This window comes from Galleria mellonella, unplaced genomic scaffold (genome assembly GCF_026898425.1).
Source record: "Galleria mellonella isolate WM207_F2 unplaced genomic scaffold, CSIRO_AGI_GalMel_v1 utg28, whole genome shotgun sequence".
Taxonomy (NCBI): domain Eukaryota; kingdom Metazoa; phylum Arthropoda; class Insecta; order Lepidoptera; family Pyralidae; genus Galleria; species Galleria mellonella.
This window is the reverse complement of record NW_026442064.1, coordinates 2863475-2882629: the sequence shown is the minus strand read 5'-3', so window position 1 is coordinate 2882629 and position 19155 is coordinate 2863475. Positions and strand designations below refer to the sequence as shown.

The following is a 19155-nucleotide window of genomic DNA, read 5'->3' as shown; positions in this document are numbered from 1 at the left end:
TCTTTAAGTATCGTACTCTGAACTGATTTCTCAAATAAAATTTTATCTACTTTCCGTAGACACGGAAAGAGAGTAATTATTATTATCATAATATCAGCTTTTAACTGTCCACTGCTGAACTGCTGGCAGGCAGATGTTATGTATTGGCATGATTGGCAACCGCAATTAGACTTTGGAGATGTTTTAAGAGGGACGCTGCTGCCCATCCCTCGCCTTCCCTTAGTCGGCTTACAACATACCACGGGGAAAAGGGTGGCCTATTCTATGCCGGGACCACACGGGAGGAATTAATGGGTATCAATAATTGTCTGTAACATATAATTTTAAAATGTCGCATTGTTTATAATATTAGGTAAATTTTTACCTGCAAAATGTTTTTACCGCGTTAAGTGCCGATAGTGTATTTTAAAGTAGATACAAGATAAATAAATAGGTATAATATTGCAATCTCACGAAGGGAATCTATATATTTGCATTATGTTTGTTTATTCTAACAAAGTGTATATAATAGTAACTCGAATAGTGTTTGGCTTTATAATTTAAAGTATAGAAATAAATAATGTTTCCCGTGGGATTGAGATGTTTTAATGTATTAAAAAACTATGTCTTGACCCAGATACTAACTCATCGCCAAAACACATATGTATGTGCACAAACACGTTCTTGTTGTTTTACTTTTTTATTATAGGTAGGTATGTATAGAAATAATCCTTCGCAAATCGTTGTCTACGAATGAAATAATCAGCTTTTGACACTTGCTATGTTTTCCGAAATTTCAGGGCCGAAAGAGACAGGAATTTGATATTTAAATTACATAAAACATATCACATAACGTTTACAGATATTAAGATTGTATGGTAAGTAGGGTTTACGAAGAACGAAATGTTAAACTGTTGAAATTGAATTCGACAATTGGAAATTTCATTTCATAGTGCATTCTCAGATTACAAAAACCCTAAAGCCAAATACCAGTTTGTATGCATATGCAATTTATTATCGTCATATTTGTTTTATTCGAACTACTACCATAATGGAGGAAAGGGATAGTTAGTAATGGAGATCTAATAGCCCCATTTTATGGTATCTATCTATGGTACCAATCTACCAGGCCCTCTAGACAAATGGCAAGCGAATTCGTCGATGGAATCGACATCGCTAGCGAGTCCGTGAGATAGAATGAGATAGCAACGCCGGATGATTCATTGTCCTGGCAAAAGTCCATGGAAGTCAACCTGGCCCTCTATCCAGATCGACTTCCACGCGACTTCCCTTGGAAACCCTATTGGTGAATTTTATGTGGAATTTATCATAATGGCTAATAACTAGCCTGCTTATGTCTTTATCTATGGTCTCCCTTTGGAGTATACCGATGGCGCAGACGGAGCTACCAAATCGTTATCGTCCATAAAAAAGCTACTATCAGAATTATAGCGTGTTCCGTTAGCGTGTTGTGTGTGAAGAGTTATAACACTTTCATAATTGAGGCGAATCTATCGACACGCCATTTATTTAAATCCATCAAATTGTATGAACATTATATACATATATGGTATATACATATATCATCATAATACTTTATATATATTCATAAAATAGATATAATAGTTTATTAGAAATGTGTATGTATGTATCTATGTGTGTAATTTATGTAATTTATTATAAAGTTAATGAAAAGCTCGATGGTGTAGGCATTTAATATTCAGTCTCAGCTTCCGATGGACACGGATTCGATTCTCACACAATACAAACAATCAGTTAAATTATATCAGTCGGGGTGTTTTATATATATATATATATATATATATATTTTAAATTTCATTCCGTTATCACAGTTTTTTTTATACGACTTAGAATGGCAAACAAGCTGACGGCCCACCTGATGGAAAGTGTAAAGTTGTAAAAAAAAGTTGTAGTTAATAGGATGGAAAGTGGTAACCGTTGCCTATAGACATGAGCAGTACCATGGACATAACAGAGTATACTGTGTCGCCCATGATACCCATGGGGGGTGCGTTGCCATTCCTGAGGACCTGCTCAGGTGTTATTCCTCTGTACCCTGTAAATTCATGCCATATCCCACCCCTTAAACCGAAACACAACCATGCAAATACAACTGCTTCACGGTAGAAACACGAATGGGACAGACGTACCCAAGCAATCGACTTTTGTACAAAGTCTCCCTCTGGTTCACGATTCGATAATACTTTTTTATGTTCGTTACCTCATTACTCAGTCAATTATAAACCGATTTGATTAATTCTTTTTTATACCTTAGTATAGAAATTTTAGGAAAATCGATTCAATAGTTTAATTTTAAAATCCTAGTGGTTTTTACCCAATCGAAGTCTTCTTTTTATGGAACATAATCTTATATTATCCATCATCGGAGTTAATTCAATTTAAGATATGAAGACTTTGATGTCGATCTGATTCGAAGGCGACCTTTGCGGCCTGTGAATCGTGATAGTACCACAGAGACGCGACGCTCTCGATTTTTAATTTATTTATTAATTATCAGACAATAAATTACCACTTTGTTATTCTGTATTTATATAAAATAACATAATAAACAATACATAAAGATTCATAACGGTGTCATGAGCCAGTATCCGTACTTTTTTTTTTTTTTTTTTATAATATTTTAAGGGCTTTTACCTTCTTCAGGTATATCAGTCCTATTGTACCCTGAACTGATTTCTCCAACAAAACTTTATCTACCTTCCCTAGACGCGGAAAGAGAAGAATTAATGGGCTTCAATAATTTACACAGATGTTCAAAAATTTCTGGTTTAAGTTCAGCTAAGATAGTTTGAATAAGACCAACATTCAATTTATTTAAGTTAAAGTGGCGCATGAATTCTTCTCTTTCCTTCGTGTTAATACGACACTCTAATAGAATATGATGCACATCATCGATGATATTACAAGTTTGACAATGGGGTGACAAGGACTTCCCGTACTTGGATTGGATATATTTACTTAGAAACTTGTCGAGTTTCGCAGAATGGCAATAAATTATTTAGAAAGTGTCTAATAATTATATTTTATCATGTTTGTATATATTGCAATTGTTAAGGGAGCGATTTGGGAAACTGTCAAGATCCCTTAGTTGGTAAATATTAATAAATAATGATATTTCTCTTTATATTACTTTGAGTTATGTATATTTGAGTAATAAGTATAGAATTAAATTATTTTTTCATTTCAAAATAATTAGATAAAGCTGTCCATTTAAATAAAACACATGTTTATTAATTTGTAAGTAATATATACATATGTATCTATATTTGTATTATATGTGAAAAATAGTTACAGTTCAAATTTAAAAAATCATACTATTTTGGAAAAGAATGTCGTCTTTTGGTTTGCTTCGATATAATATATGTATCAAAACTCAATTTGCCAAATTGACGAATTACTGATTAAATTTTGATTTATTTTAAACACCGAATGCCGTTTCTTTCTTTTTTAAATAATTACAAAATTAGCTGTCGACGAAAACATAGTTACTTCTTTGTCTAATTCCCTCGACAAAAAACATATCTACTGTCGTAAACGCGTTGTAAACCGAGTGTGAACTATCTGAATGAAAAATTATAAGTGAAAAAATTCCTTTACGTCGACCTACATTTATGAAAAACTCCCAAGGTAATGTTTGGTGGCAATGATATAAAAAACTATGAGTTACTGATGTGTTTATTTATATTGCTCACCGGCTAAGAATATTCTTAATACCGGTGGATGAAGTGTTTGTAGGTATGGAGTAGAAAATTAAACAACACCGGATATGTGACCGACTCGCATCGATATACAAAAAATCTAAGACACACAAAAGAATTCAACCCTGGCGAATTAAGTACTATTTTTTTCGCAATTCTGTAGTAGGTTTTTTTTTGTGCTAAATTCTTAATTTGAAAGTTCATATGTAACGGTTACCATTTTCTATCAAGTGGACCGTCAGCTTTTTAGTCCTTCTGAGTTGCATAAAAAAGTGACAAATTACTCTAAATGTTAAAACAGGTTTTAGTTTTTATGAATAAGAGGGACAATGTTTAGATAAAATTAAAGATAATCATGTTAATTTAGAGAAAAATAACTTTTAAAACTGTGTACAAAAAATATCTTTTAAATCGACTCCAAAAAGAAGAAGATTCTTAATTCGGTTTTAATTTCTATTATATTTTTATATTCTTTACTTCATAACTCCATCAGATCCAAATTGATTTAGAAAGTTCTTTTATCATCTAAGAGGATATACTTACAGATTAGTCCCATACAAATTTTATCAGAATCAATTTTATTTTTTAAAGCAAATAAACAGATTCTGCCACGACCAACTTTAATTATCAAAAATTGAATATAAAATAGTGTGCATTTAAACAAATTATTTACTCATTTTTAATATCCAGGACGTGTGTAACCATTCCTATCGAAAAGTGTTGACAGATGTAAAATTATGACGTCTAATATTTCATATTTATGGTATATATACCTTAAATACAAAACAATGTTCGAGTACTGTACAACTGTAATTACTTCTAAGTTTCTTTTAATTTCAATTTATGTGTAATTTATGACGGATTGATTTTTTAATTTTTTTACTATTAAAAGTGATATTCTCACAAATGTACAATTATAACGTCAAGATACGAAATTCCATATATACTTACTTATTTTAATTTTAATGCATGACACATTAGGGTGCAATTTGTATATGGGAATGTGTATCTAGGATTTGTTTTATATCTATACCGCACGCTTAGTATAAAAACGAAATAAAACATAGACAATTGCTAATATTATCTATCGAGAATTAAGTATTGTCTTACGAATTTTTAAATTCATTCATTATATTTAATGATATTAAAAATATTTTAGTAAACATACTAAAATATTTTAATAAAAATTCATCGAAATTGATTCATAATTAGTTAAGACTAAGTAGTGAGGGAATATATTGGTTAATGTAGTTATTTAAAAAGTGTATTAATTTGTAATTTAAAAAAAATAAGTATTTGTTTATAGTGAAATCAGCATTAATATAGTAACAAGATCTGATAGCGACGTAACGATAACGAGCACGTACAGGACTGTCTAGTATCGGCATAAAATTTAAAATAACAATATATTTTCGTTCACAGCTGCACTGTATTACGGGCCGGGTTCACATCGAGTACTAATTACATTGGGTGGCACAATTACATAACTAATCTATTGTGATGATAACAAGCATCGCTACACTGTTTCCACTGCCACTACGTACGGCCATGGGGACGGCGGGCGCAGCACCCACGGTACCCCGCGATACTCCTGCAGCATCAGGATAGGCAGCCACAAATACCTGCTGTAGATCGAAGATCCGGATCTGACGGGTCTGGCTGCGTCACCCTTACAACAGTTGCTGCCCATGGCGGGAGAGCATTTCGTTTCGAATAGAGTACGCGAGGGCGTAGCGCGGACTGCGCGAGCGCACGGGTATTTTCGTAGTGCGCGACACTAGCGCCGCGGGCTGTTTACGATGGGAGCTCGCACTTGACAAGGGAGAAAATTAGGGCACCCGCTGATTGAAGAACTGAGTGATGCACTATGTATAGGACGTTTCAATAGAACTGAATGGAAATGTAAACAAATTAATATTGACCCAACAATAATATAGTCTAGCAATATACCAGGTCATGTCATATATCAGGTCGACCTTCTCGCGGTTCTCCCTGTAAACTATCATGGTTAATTCCTGATGAATTCATCATGATGGGCTAACTGATGGGTTACCATTACCTTTTTATTCATTAAAAAAATAGAAGATAGGCTTGCCTATACTAGCGACCCGCCCCGGCTTCGCACGGGTACAATGCTGATACTAAATATCGCCGCCGGCCCCCCATTACATTACGACGTAAATTAGAAACCTCTACTATATTATGCATGTATTATACATATAAAACTTCCTCTTGAATCACTCTATCTATTAAAAAAACCGCGTCAAAATCCGTTGCGTAGTTTTAAAGATCTAAGCATACATAGGGATAGACAGATGGGAATCAACTTTCTTTTATACCATAGTATAGTAGTGATGTATGTAAACAAAATTTTTAGCAGTTACTTTATAGAATGTATTTTCATGCAGCATGGATGTATATTTTTAGTTGTTCATTTGTTATTCATAATGTATGCATTTTTTTTTCAGCAATCCATATTTTCTTCGTTAAATTTAAGTTATTCGACAATTAAAGAATCGGTAATTTTACATTTTAATGTTAGGTATAAATTGTTCCTCATAAAAGTGACTTTTAAAGCGATAAAAAACACCAATGAACTAACAAATACGTCACAGTAGGCTAACTGACCTGCTTCATCCCCACCTATCATCCCTCACTGGTGCCCCGCCAAATATACCGATAGCGCAGCCGGGCTACCGTTTCATTATCATCCATTAAAAAAAAAAATATATCTGTCCCATTCGTGTTTCAATCGTAAAGCAGTTGTGTACATGGCTATGTTTCGGTTTGAAGGGTGGGATATGGCGTGAATTTACAGTGTACAGAGGAATAATACCTGAGTCCTCAGAAATGGCAACGCATATGGGGTATCATCGGCGAAACAGTATACTCTATTATGTCTATGGTACTGCTCATATTGTACTGCATCAGCTTGTTCGCCATATTAAGTTGTATAAAAAAATATATATAAAAATATCAGCTTTTTCCCGTGTCTTTGTTCACGTAATCAGAATAGGTTTACTGAACATGTTAAAAAGTATTGCCTGTATATAATATATGGGATAGAAAATCCCATATATTACATAAATAGCAAATTACATAACGATTATTTAACCCGTTAAAGCGCTATAAAGTAACAAACAAACAAACTCACTTTCACTTTTATAATATTAATAAGGATTTGAATTTAGTACTAGGAATCAATGAATGAGTATACATTATTTGAATTATACAATATAGGAAATAAACAAGACAATTTACAAACACAACGATACAATTGTATAAGTACAGTAAGGCGGTCTTATTGCTGGGAGCAATCTTTTCAAGACAACCTTAAGGTATCCAGTCAGTACTACCTCCACGTGGTCCCCGCTGGAAACTATCGTGCTGAATTCCAGGTGTAGTCATCACGATAGGCTAACTGACCTACCTATTCATCCTCACCTATCATCCCACACTGGTGCCCCGCTAGCGTATACCGTTAACAGAGCAGGGTTACCTTTCCATTATCATCCATAAAAGAAGAAATAGTCCAGTAAACACTATTAAGTGGAAAAAAAAATATAATCAATTTAGAAGGTGAGGCAAGGCTTTTTTGAAAGCCCCTTTAAATAGTAAACTCAATGATTTATTCGAATTATTTAGAAGGCAAATAAATCGCGTGCACTTTCTTAGTAAGTAACAGTCAGGTCGTCGCCCTACATATTGGAGGTTGTCCGAAATAACATTTGTCTATACTGGTACTGGATCGAATAAAGTAGGTTATATATTGCAAATAACTCTGGACACATTACACATACCAAATTGATTATCTATTAGTTATAGTATATTATGCCCGCAGTACAAATTCCGTTAATTTATAATCGACTTCGAAAACGAGGTATTCAATTCATTTATTTATTTTATGATACATAGGAAACAGTACATAACAATGGATGTTAAAACAAGAGCCTTACTGTACTTATACAATTGTATCGTTGTGTTTGTAAATTCCCTTGTTTATTTCCTATATTGTATAATGCAAATAAAGTATACTCATTCATTCATTCAAGATAAGTGCTCTATGATCAACCTCATCTATAACCGAGGTATATAAATCCATGTTCCATTCGGACAACCGAATCGAATAACATAAAAATAAATTCAATTTTTTTTATGTTTTTTACTTCATAACTCTGTCAGTTATAAACCGACTTGGAAAATTCTTTCTTTTTATGTGAAAGTAATGTATTAAACTTCAGATTATAAAGATAGAGTATCTCCATACAAATTTGTTTATTTTTTCTCCTTTTCCTTTAACAATTGTCAACTACATAATCTACGGAATTTAATTTACAAAAACCTGTTATTGGCCATACTACTCTGTTATAAAATGTTTGTTAATATTATTTATAAAGCGCTGTTGGTTTTTTTTAATAAATAAATAAATATATCTAAGTTGAATAAAAAAAAATTAACACAAACTAGCCAGTATCCCATTCTTTTGCTCGCGTGTACAAGGACAAAAATAAACTAGATAGCTGTTAATGTAGGTCATGTTCCAAACAAATTTCATTCATTTCCATTCATTTTAGCGTGATCTGATTAACAAACATTCGAATATCATTACAAACTTTACGTTTACTAGTACGTTATAGTACCTATGGGAGGGGCGAGGGGGGGAGGGTTCTAGTAATGCGGACAACCAGTTCCATTGCTAGCAATATACTAGGTCGATAACTTGACCTAACAGAGTATATATTTTTTTGATGGGTGAAAATGGTATGGTAACCCCGCCTGCGCTAACGGGATACGCTGGCGGAGTACCAGTGAAGGGTGATAGATGAGAATGAAAACAGGCCAGTTAGCTCATCATGATGAATACATCAGGAATTAACCATGATAGTTGCGAGGAGGTCGACCTAGTGGACTAGCAGTGGGATTCTCAGTCTTCATTACTAACAATCCCTTTCCCCCCAACCACAGAGTATATTGCTTTAAATATATCAGGTCGACATCGAGTCGTTGTTGTCGATTCTGTAAGTTACCTTAGTCGCCCATTACGACACCCACGAGAAAGGAAGGGTTGGCCCATTCTATGCCGGAACCACACGGCACTATTATTATCATATTACTATATTATCAGTCATTAACTGTACACTGTTGTCCTCCCCCCATAAGATAGGTTATGCCAGTAGTTGCCACGCTTGGCAGGCGGGTTGGCAACCGTAGTTAGACTGGCTGATGTTTTATTCGTTGTTGCCTATCCCTCGACCATTAAGTTAGTAGTTTGTTGTAAGATGTTTGATTATGGTATGACGTTGTTTAGATTTCTAATCCTACGACTAAATGCTTTAACGGCTGAACGGATTTGAATGAAATTTGGCACACAAATAGATTATAAACTTTATATACTGATTCATACGGGAGAAGCCGCGAGTTACATCTTGTATTATAAATGTAATAGTTTGTAAATGTGTTTGGATTTTTAATACTCGACTCATGATAAAAGTGCTCAACAGTTTTCAATGAAATTTTGTACACGAGTAAGTTATATACGAACATAACACACAGTGTACAGATACTGATCAATGCGAGCAAAGCCACGAAAAATAACCAGTATATAGTTGTCGTTAGTGGGATTTTTTTTAATGGGCGATAATAGAATGGTTACCCCGCCTGCGTTATCGGGATACGCTAGCAGGACACTCGTAAGGAATGATAGATGAGAATAAAAAGGCAGGTCAGTTAGCCCATCGTAACGGTATCCACTAGAAATGACCACGATGGTTTCCAAGGGAAACCGCGTGGAGGTCGGCCTGATAGGGTGTATGGCTAGCAATGAGTCAGTTAGATCCCATTACGTTAGTGGGATTAGATAACAAATACCTAACAGCATCTAAAAATACCACCTACTCCGTTACACGAACTGTCAAAATATTGATCTGAACTGCACAATAAATGACAGTAACGACAGGTGGCGCTGTTAATTAAATTCAGTATCAACATATGTCGTTGAAAACAAAAACAACAGATGGCGCTATAGTCAATAACGTGTCGTAACCGTCCTGATATCATATTTATTTTTGGTTAGTAAATGGTAAACGTCTACTACACAGTCTAAAGTTAGCCGTTTTATATTCGACCAGCTGGTCCGGCGACTTCGTCTGCATGATAGTTGAAATCGACTTAATTCTCAATTGTTTTTCAAATAATAACTTTAACTAACACCATCTAGTGGATTTAAACATAACCAATCCTGTGTTCTGATTTTAAAATTGAGGGAGAAGATTACAAGCAACGGATGACATTGTAAGGTATTGCTAATAAAGGTAAATAAATCAGGTGAACTCGTCGTGATAAACCACTGGATCTGGAGTATTTTAATGGATAATAATGAAATGATAACCCCGAGTGCGCTAATGGTTGTTTTAATGGGTGATAATGGAATGGTACCCCGCCTGCGCTATCGGTATATGCTGGTGGGGCACCAGTAAGGTGACGATGAAAATAGGCCAGTTAGCCCATCATGACGAATTCTACTACGATTAATTACAATGGTTTCCAGACGGAACAGCGTGGAGGTCGACCTGACAGGGTGTATTGCTAGTAATGGGTCAATTATGCCTCATTACTAACAATCTCGCTGCGCTGATGGTATACGCTAGCGAGGCATCCGGGGCACCAGTGAGATAGAATCGTATGGAGTTGACCTGCCAGTGTATATTCCTAATACATAGGGGGGAAAGGGATTGTCAGTAATGGAGACTGAGAATCCTATTGCTAGCAATATACCCAACCAGGTCGACCTTCTCGCGGTTCTCCCTGTAAACTATCATGGTTAATTCCTGATGAATTCATCATGATGGGCTAACTGGCCTGTTTTCATTCTCATCTATCACCCTTCACTGGTGCTCCGCCAGCGTATCCCGTTAGCGCAGGCGGGGTTACCATACCATTTTCACCCATCAAAAAAAAAAAACTATATGTATATACGAGTATATTACAATTAATGCGGCCGCTAGTTCTAATCCCTTCTCTCCTTAAAAGAGGTGAGTTCATACTCGCCTATAATTCCTCATTAGTGCCCCACCGGAATGAACCAGTGGAGTAAATATGAAGAGCCGGGGGGAAAGGGATTGTTAGTAATGCAGACTACAAGTCTCATTGCTAACAATACACTCTGTCAGGTCGACCTCCACGTGGTCTCCCCTGGAAACCATCGTGCTGAATTCCAGGTGTATTTTCAGACAGGGAAATTTATATTGAACATCAATGGAAACAGTATGATGCTCCGACAGCGTATACCGTTAGCCCAGGCGGGGTTACCATTCCATTACCATCCATAAAAAAGAAGAGACTTTTTATATGAAGTTTTTTTTTACAACACAGGGGGCAAACGAGCATGCGGCTCACCTGATGGTAAGTGACTACCGCCGCCCATGATCACCCACAACACCAGCGGCATTGCAGGTGTGCTGCCGGCCTTTTAAAAAGGAATATACTCTTTTCTTAAAGGTTATGTTGTCGCATCGGTTCGGAAATACTGCTGCTGATTCCAAAGAATGGTTGTGCGTGGAAGAAAATGCCTTGAAAAACACATGGTGGAAGACCGCCACTCGTCCAGATGATTGGGATGAAACTTTAGTTTGTGGCGGGTTGTACGGTGGTGAAAATCAGCAGCAGGTATCAATCCGAACAATTCCTCAGAACACTCCCCATAATAAATTCGGTAGAAGATGCACAGAGATGCAACATCTCTGCGCAGTTTCAGTGGGTCAAGTCGGACAGTAAGGCGTTGACTATCGATAATTCGAGCCGCCCGACATTGAATGCAGTCTAACGGAAGGAGTTGGTACTGTGGCGCTCCTGCCCACTTTACTTTAAATATAGTTTATTTTAATAGCACTTAATGAAAAATCAAACAAAATGTTTACATAAATATAACAGAATACTGTTTCTGACACAAAATTTTGTTCTAAATGATATCCTATTAATATTATAAACGAAATAGTATATAACGATAACGTTTGTACTTTTGACGCAAAAACTTCCCATATTGGGTTTGCTGGAAGAAATCTATTGGAGATAAGCTCGCCTTTGTGCACTATTATGTTTGTTTTTACATTTCAATAACCTTTTGTGTACTAAACTGTAACTGTAACTGTGTGTGTGTAATAAAGAATAAAGAAAGAAATTACTGAACGGATATTAACGAAATTTTGTACACAGATAGATTATATCCTGTCTTAACATATAGAATACTTTATATTTATTTATTGTTACCTGCAGTTTACAGATTTTTTTTTATGGGTGCAAAATGGTATGGTAACCCCGCCTGCGCTAACGAAATACGCTGGCGGAGCACCAGTGAAAGGTAATAGATGAGAATGAAAACAGGCCAGTTAGCCCATTATGATGAATTCATTCATTCATTCATCAGGAATTTACCATGATAGTTTCCAGGGGGAACCGCGAGGAGGTCGACCTGGTTGGGTATATTGCTAGCAGTGGGATTCTCAGTCTCCATTACTAACAATCCCTTTCCCCCCGTTTACAGATGATTTAACTACAATACACTACAGGTAATTATATTTTTTTGTACATGTGTAATTATTTACAATATTTAACATTAATAATTATAAATGATTAAGATTATAGTTCAATTTAAAACTAGCGGCTCGTCCCGGCTTCGCACGGGTGGACATTTTTATAACATTTTAAAAAGTGATTATTGTGAAATAACGATAATAGTTGGACATATAGTATCGCGAAGGTTTTTGTACTTATTGATATTTTCTTCAATATTGTACAACATACTTTTGTTCTATCACCAATAGTTTCCGCAGCGCACGCGACGAAAGTTATTTTATATGTAGCATTTTTTTTACACTTGAGTTACGTTACTAAAGTTTTAGTAAGGATCCCTAATCTTTTCTAGCAATAAATATAGCCTATGTTACTCAGGGTAAATGTAGCTTTCTAATAGTGAAAGAATTTTTGAAATCGGCAAAGTATATATATATATATATATATATATATATATATATATATATATATATATATATATATATATATATATATATATATATATATATATATATAATATATATATATATAACCAGAGAGAGACTTTGTACAAAAGTCGATTGCTTGGGAACCTCTATCCCATTCGTGTTTCTACCGTACCGTACCGTTGAGTCCTCAGGAATGGTAACGCATGGGGGGTATCATGGGCGAAACAGTATACTCTGTTACGTCCATGGTACTGCTCATGTCTATAGGCGACGGTTACCACTTTCTATCACGTGGGCTGACAGCTTGTTTGCCGCTCTAAGTTGTATAAAAAAAACGGACTATAGGTACTTATAATCCGAATTTTTTTTTTCTCCAGACCGATAAGATCACGTCCTTATTATGTATTATTATTATTGAATTGACACTGCGACAAGATGAGAATGAAAGCAGGCCAGTTAGCCCATCATGATGAATTCATCAGGAATTAACCATGATAGTTTCCAGGGGGAACCGCGAGAAGGTCGACCTGGTTGGGTATATTGCTAGCAATAAGATTCTCAGTCTCCGTTACTAACAATCCTTTTCCCCCCTACAAAAACAAAAGTTCGTCATAATGGCTCGACTGAGCTGACTTCATCCTCACCTATCATCCTTCACAGATAAGTCGCCAGCGGGGAGAAGAGATTGTTAGTAATGGGGAGGTTAGTCCCTATTGCTATCAATATACTCTATCAGGTCGACCTCCACGCGGTTCCTCCTGGAAACTATCGTGACTAATTTATCGTTGAATTCGTCACAATGGGCTAACTGAACTGTCTTTTCATCCTCACCTGTCACCTCTCACTGGTACCCCGCCAGTATACCTATATTACAGGCGGGGTTACCATGTCATTTCTACCCATTGAAAGATAAGTCGCCAACGTGTACTAACAGAGCATGCGGAGCTATCAATCCTATTTCATCACTTTAAATTGTAGGTAGGTAAAAAATATTGTTACCTCTCAGACTAAATAAAACTGTATAAAAATCTAGCTATCTCTCTACATCCACTGGACGGATTTCGATGAACCTTGGCATAATAATACATCACACACACAACACCAGGCCGACGTCATATGTAAAGTGCATTAGTGTGTTTGTTTACATGGCCTTATTTTTTGCACAGATATAGTTGAGGGGCCAGAGGTGCAAGAATGCCCTCTTTGGATGATAGGTATATATTGTCACACCTTTTACGGTTTGGTGTAGGCAGAAATCACTAGGCGTTACTTGAGTCTGTCTTGACATAACCTCTCTAGCTTTGTCCGTTTTCATACGCCTCTTTTGTTGACTGAAATGTTGACTTTTTGGAAATATACATATTAAAATTTATTGTTTTTATATAAATAAATAATCCTTCCTTAAGTAAATATTATAGAAATAATCTGCACTTAATTGACATATTACAATTATTTATGATTTAATTTTATGTTTATTAATTCTTTATATATATATATGTTCATCCAAAAATATATTAAATAATGCTTGACACAGTAGTAAATATACTTGGCTTGTCTTATTATCATTACAGCTAAGTATATATATAAATGTATATATGTATATATATAAATAAAACATAAATATAGTATAATGTAAACAAATAGCTGAAATTTTGTATTAGGTAGATACATATATTATTGAAATATGAAAATCATATTTTTTTTATGCAATTTAGAATTACAAACAATACAATTTAATACAGTACAGTATAGCCGTGTGGTCCCGACATATTAATTGGTAATAAGTACGTGATTATTTAATAGTTTGCTTTTATTTTTTCTTGAAAATACAGCAGAGACTTAATTACCTGGCTCTCAGTTATACGTTATTATCTGGATCGTCAGCTGCAATCGAATTATTTCGTAAGAAATATAATGCAGCAAGTCAGTAAAAATACCGAGTGGTCCCGGCGTACAATAAGCTACCCCTTCCTTTCCCGTGGGTATCGCCATAAACTAAAATTTCATCCCAACCATCTGGACGAGTGGCGGTCCTCCACCGTGCGTTTTTCAAGGCACTTTCTTCCACGCACAACCACTCTTTGGAATCAACTTCCAGCAGCAGTATTTCCGAACCGATACGACAACATAACCTTCAAGAAAAGAGCATATTCCTTTTTAAAAGGCCGGCAGCACACCTGCAATGCCGTAGGTGTTGTGGGTGACCATGGGCGGCGGTAGTCACTTACCATCAGGTGAGCCGCATGCTCGTTTGCCCCCTGTGTTGTAAAAAAAAAAAAAAAAAAAATCGTAAGAAGCGACTAAGTGAAGGCGAGAAATGGACAGCAGCGTCCCTCTTAAAACATCTCCAATACCTAACTGCGGTTGCCAATCCGCCTGCAAAGCGTGGCAGCTACTGGCGAAAACTCCCAAGAGGGAGGTCTGTGTTCAGCAGTGGACAGTAGACGGCTGATTTGACGTGATATGATAAATCGTAAATTGTGTTGCAACATAGAAAGTACATATTCTGATGTCTGCTGATGATTCTAAATCTCTTGAATAATAATAATAATAATAATAATTTATTTCAAAATAAATGTTACATTTTAAATATAGATAAAACTCTGCTTCCTAAATAGGTAAATCCTGTACTTTAGGATAAGCAGTGCTCTTCCCTATACGACATAATGACACAATATATATATATATATAATAAAACTTACTAATACAATAATAATTTAATTTGTCCAAATAATATTTTGTAAGTGAATCTTGACTGTCTAATTTGTGAGTGTATGTATGGAATGAATGAGTTATTGTAAAATGGCAGTCATAACCTAAGATACTACTAATAATAAATCTTCAGTTTCATCATATGTCTTACTTAATAGCCAATATTTCTTTTGGATATATGTTTAGTTTTTGAATATATAGATAATTCCTTATTTGCGTTTTTATATAAATATGGTCCCAAAAATAATCAAAACTTCCGAATAAATGATGTGTGAAATTTAAAACATACAATACAATATCGTTGCACACTCCACGTAAGATTGATACCTGATTCTATTAGACGCGAGATCTTACACTATTGGATGTTCTGTTGCATAATACAGTTAAATAATTTTTTTTTATAATACAGAGGGCCAACGAATATGCGGCTCACCCGATAATAAGTGACTACCGTCGCCCATGATTACACACAACACCAGAGGCAGGGGGGTAAGGGATTGTTAGTAATGGGGTTTGACAGCCCAATTGCTGGCAATATACTCTATCAGGTCGACCTCCTCGTGGTTCCCCCTAGAAACCATTGTGACTAATTCTTGTTGAATTCGTCACGATGGGCTAACAGACCGACTTCATCGTCACCTGTCATCACTCACTGATACCCCGCCAGTGTATACCGATAGCGCAGGCGGGATTATCATTCCATTATCACCCATTTTTTTTTTTGAGGGTGAAAATGGTATGGTGACCCGGCCTGCGCTAACGGGATACGCTGGCGGAGCACCAGTGAAGGGTGATAGATGAGAATGAAAACAGGCCAGTTAGCCCATCATGATGAATTCATCAGGAATTAACCATGATAGTTTCCAGGGAGAACCGCGAGGAGGTCGACCTGGTTGGGTATATTGCTAGCAATGGGATTCTCAGTCTCCATTACTAACAATCCCTTTCCCCCCATTATCATCCATTAAAAAAACACAGAGGCATTGCATGAGTGCTGCCGGTCTTTTATAATAATAAATAGAATTAAAAAATTACATCGAAGCTGTAATTTATTATGAATTTTCTTGATAAATATATTAACTGATAAGTTACAATTATTTATTATTAGCTATATCTCCACTGGATATAGCTTTGCCTTTAGGCTTTGCCTGTATTCGTTGGTATATAAAGTACCTTACGTGTTAAGTTAGGATATAATCTATCCGTGTACCAAATTTCATTCAAATCCGTTCAGCAGTTTTTGCGTGAAAGAGTAACAAATATCCTGCCTATCGTTGCAAACTCTGGCGAGTTTGTTATCTCATTACTCCGTCAGTTGTTAACCGATTTGGAGAATTATTTTTTTATCTGAAAGGACATAGGTACTTACAGAATAGTCCCGTAGAAATTTTATAAAAAAACGCTGCAGTAGTTTACTTTTATATTAATAGAACTGGTTATGCCACAATTGAAATAGGTTTTTTTGTTTTATCGGAACACAATCTTAAATTTGAATTTTTAACTACGATTATTGGACCTAATTGTTTCATAATCTTCATACCCTTTCCCAATTATTATTTGGGGTCGGCGTAATATATATATATATATATATATATTTTTATAAAAAGATTTGGCTTATAGTTTTACGACCGGCGTCTGCCTGAGGTCTACCCTCTTTGGGAATTGGACCTAGTTGTTTAGTATCACGAATATTATTGCAGGAACTAATGGTTTCCACTTGTTTTTCTCCATTACGACTGATCTTTAATTAGTAAAAAACAAAATCTCTGATCGCGTCTGTTTGTCTCTCTGGGTTTCACTGTAATTTTGATGTATTTTTACGGAAGGTTTGTATTTAGAATTATTTTTACTAATGCGAAGCTACGGCAAGTCACTAGTCCTGTACTACAAATGTGACATAACGAAAAATGTTTAGATTTTTTCAGTTACGCTCGAACGACCGAACGGAATTGAATAAAATTTGGTACACAAATAGATCATAATCCTGGAATTAACACACAATAATATTATTTAATTAAATCCACGCTGTCAAGCAGTATTCTGTTACAGATTGTGTTTTTGCTTTTCTTTTTTGTTTTTTACTTCCAACAAATGAAAGACCCTTTCGTATATTTATCTTTCTAATCTTACTCGTGCCACCAATTATGCGTTGCCACGAATTATTGCAGACACTAGGGGAGTTCTTTATAAAAAGCTGTGAAGATACAGAAATAAACTAATGGTTAGTTTCGTGTCTACTGCGGCATCAATGTTGGGATTTTGTATGTCCATTAAAATCAAATGGATGTAACTACTTGATAGATTATATAATAGATTAAAGAAAAACTGAAATGTAAACCGTTTTGATACTATGCGTGAGTCACGCTTGTCGATGTTTGTGTCGTATTTCAATTGGGCTTGAGAAATAATATTTTACTTGCACATGGTTATATTTAACTGAAAGCGACATCACTGTCCACATTATAAATACAAGCAAAAACAATACTGTCTGTAGCATGTTTAAATATAAAAAATCATGTTGACCTAACTCCGCTCATAATTATGAGACACGAATTCTCGTGATGATACTTTTAAACGTATTTTATACTGTCGTAACCAAGAAAAATCTCAACAAAATCATTTGAAATACCTTCCTTATACTTCCTACGATGTAATGTCCAAAAGTGACTCGTATTTTGTGTATATATATATATATATATATATATATATATAGTTTACGTTTATTTTTAATAACCAATATTTCGCAACACGTGAGGACTGTACGACAAAAGCGTCAATGCAGCATAATTATTTGTTTCGGCATGTTACAAATTATGATAACAGTACAAATGCCGTGTCAGGTGTCCCGCGCATGTCCCAACGCCTTCCTGCTGTATTTATATATCGACTATTGAAAAATAAACAACGCAAGCCGGTCGACGCCGCCGCGACACGGCCCAAGCGCATCCGAATACGCCACCTAATACTAATGCACAAGATTCCATTCCGAACACCACTGTATGAACACCAAGGACCAAGCATAGCACCAATAACGGACATTTATAGACTATACAGAAAAAAAATCGAGCAGACAGCTGTACCGCGCGTGTTATGACGCGCTAAGGAAAAAAGATTAAAAAGAACGTACCATTGGTAGCGGAAGGGCGGTGTGCCTGCCGGCAACGGGAGCACGAGGGCGGCGTCCCCGCCTGGGGCCGCCCTCACGGTCTGGAGACCGCCGGGGAAGGCCGGGGGCTCCATAGGGCTCCAGTCCGGTGCTCACGGGCCGCGCGCGCCTGGCCGTGTGCGCGCACCCACAACCGAGCGCGGTCTTTCTATAAATAATACGGAAAAATGTGATGCGTGCTCGCGGCGAATTTTGTACGTAGCGAATATTTTGCTAATGTCATGTATGTCATCAATGTAATATACTTACTGTTACATGCGATTGCAGGCTGCGGTTGCAGGGAAATCGGTTGTGTCCTTATTCTTTGTCCTTATGGGTTTGCACCTCCATTTTGTTAGAGGTTAGTCGGTGGGAACTTTCAGATCGCATCTATAATGGACTCGATTTAGTAACTACTCGCCTTAGAGATAATATTATGATTAACGTGCACTATAACATTTCATACGCTTGCAATCAAAGACATAAGATAAAAAAATTTAGACTGAAAACTGTAAATCTCGGTGATTACGTTTGAAATTTAGCAATGTATATTTTTCTACAAGCTCCATCCACGTGAATAAAC

At 35.9% G+C, this 19155-nt stretch overlaps 1 protein-coding gene across 4 annotated transcripts in view; it reads right to left on the bottom strand.

Annotated features, from left to right (window-relative positions):
* Window positions 1-18730, bottom strand: part of LOC113516846 (uncharacterized) — an 88242-nt gene extending 69512 nt beyond the window's left edge. For all 4 annotated transcript variants that reach the window (XR_008252881.1, XR_008252883.1, XR_008252882.1 and 1 more), the window contains exon 1: window positions 18555-18730. Coding sequence is in view for 1 of the 4 variants with exons in the window: in XM_052895384.1 (XP_052751344.1) it covers window positions 18555-18667 (113 nt within the window). In the remaining 3 variants the exon portion in view is untranslated. The remainder of the gene's footprint in view (window positions 1-18554) is intronic.
* Window positions 18731-19155: the final 425 nt, after the last annotated feature.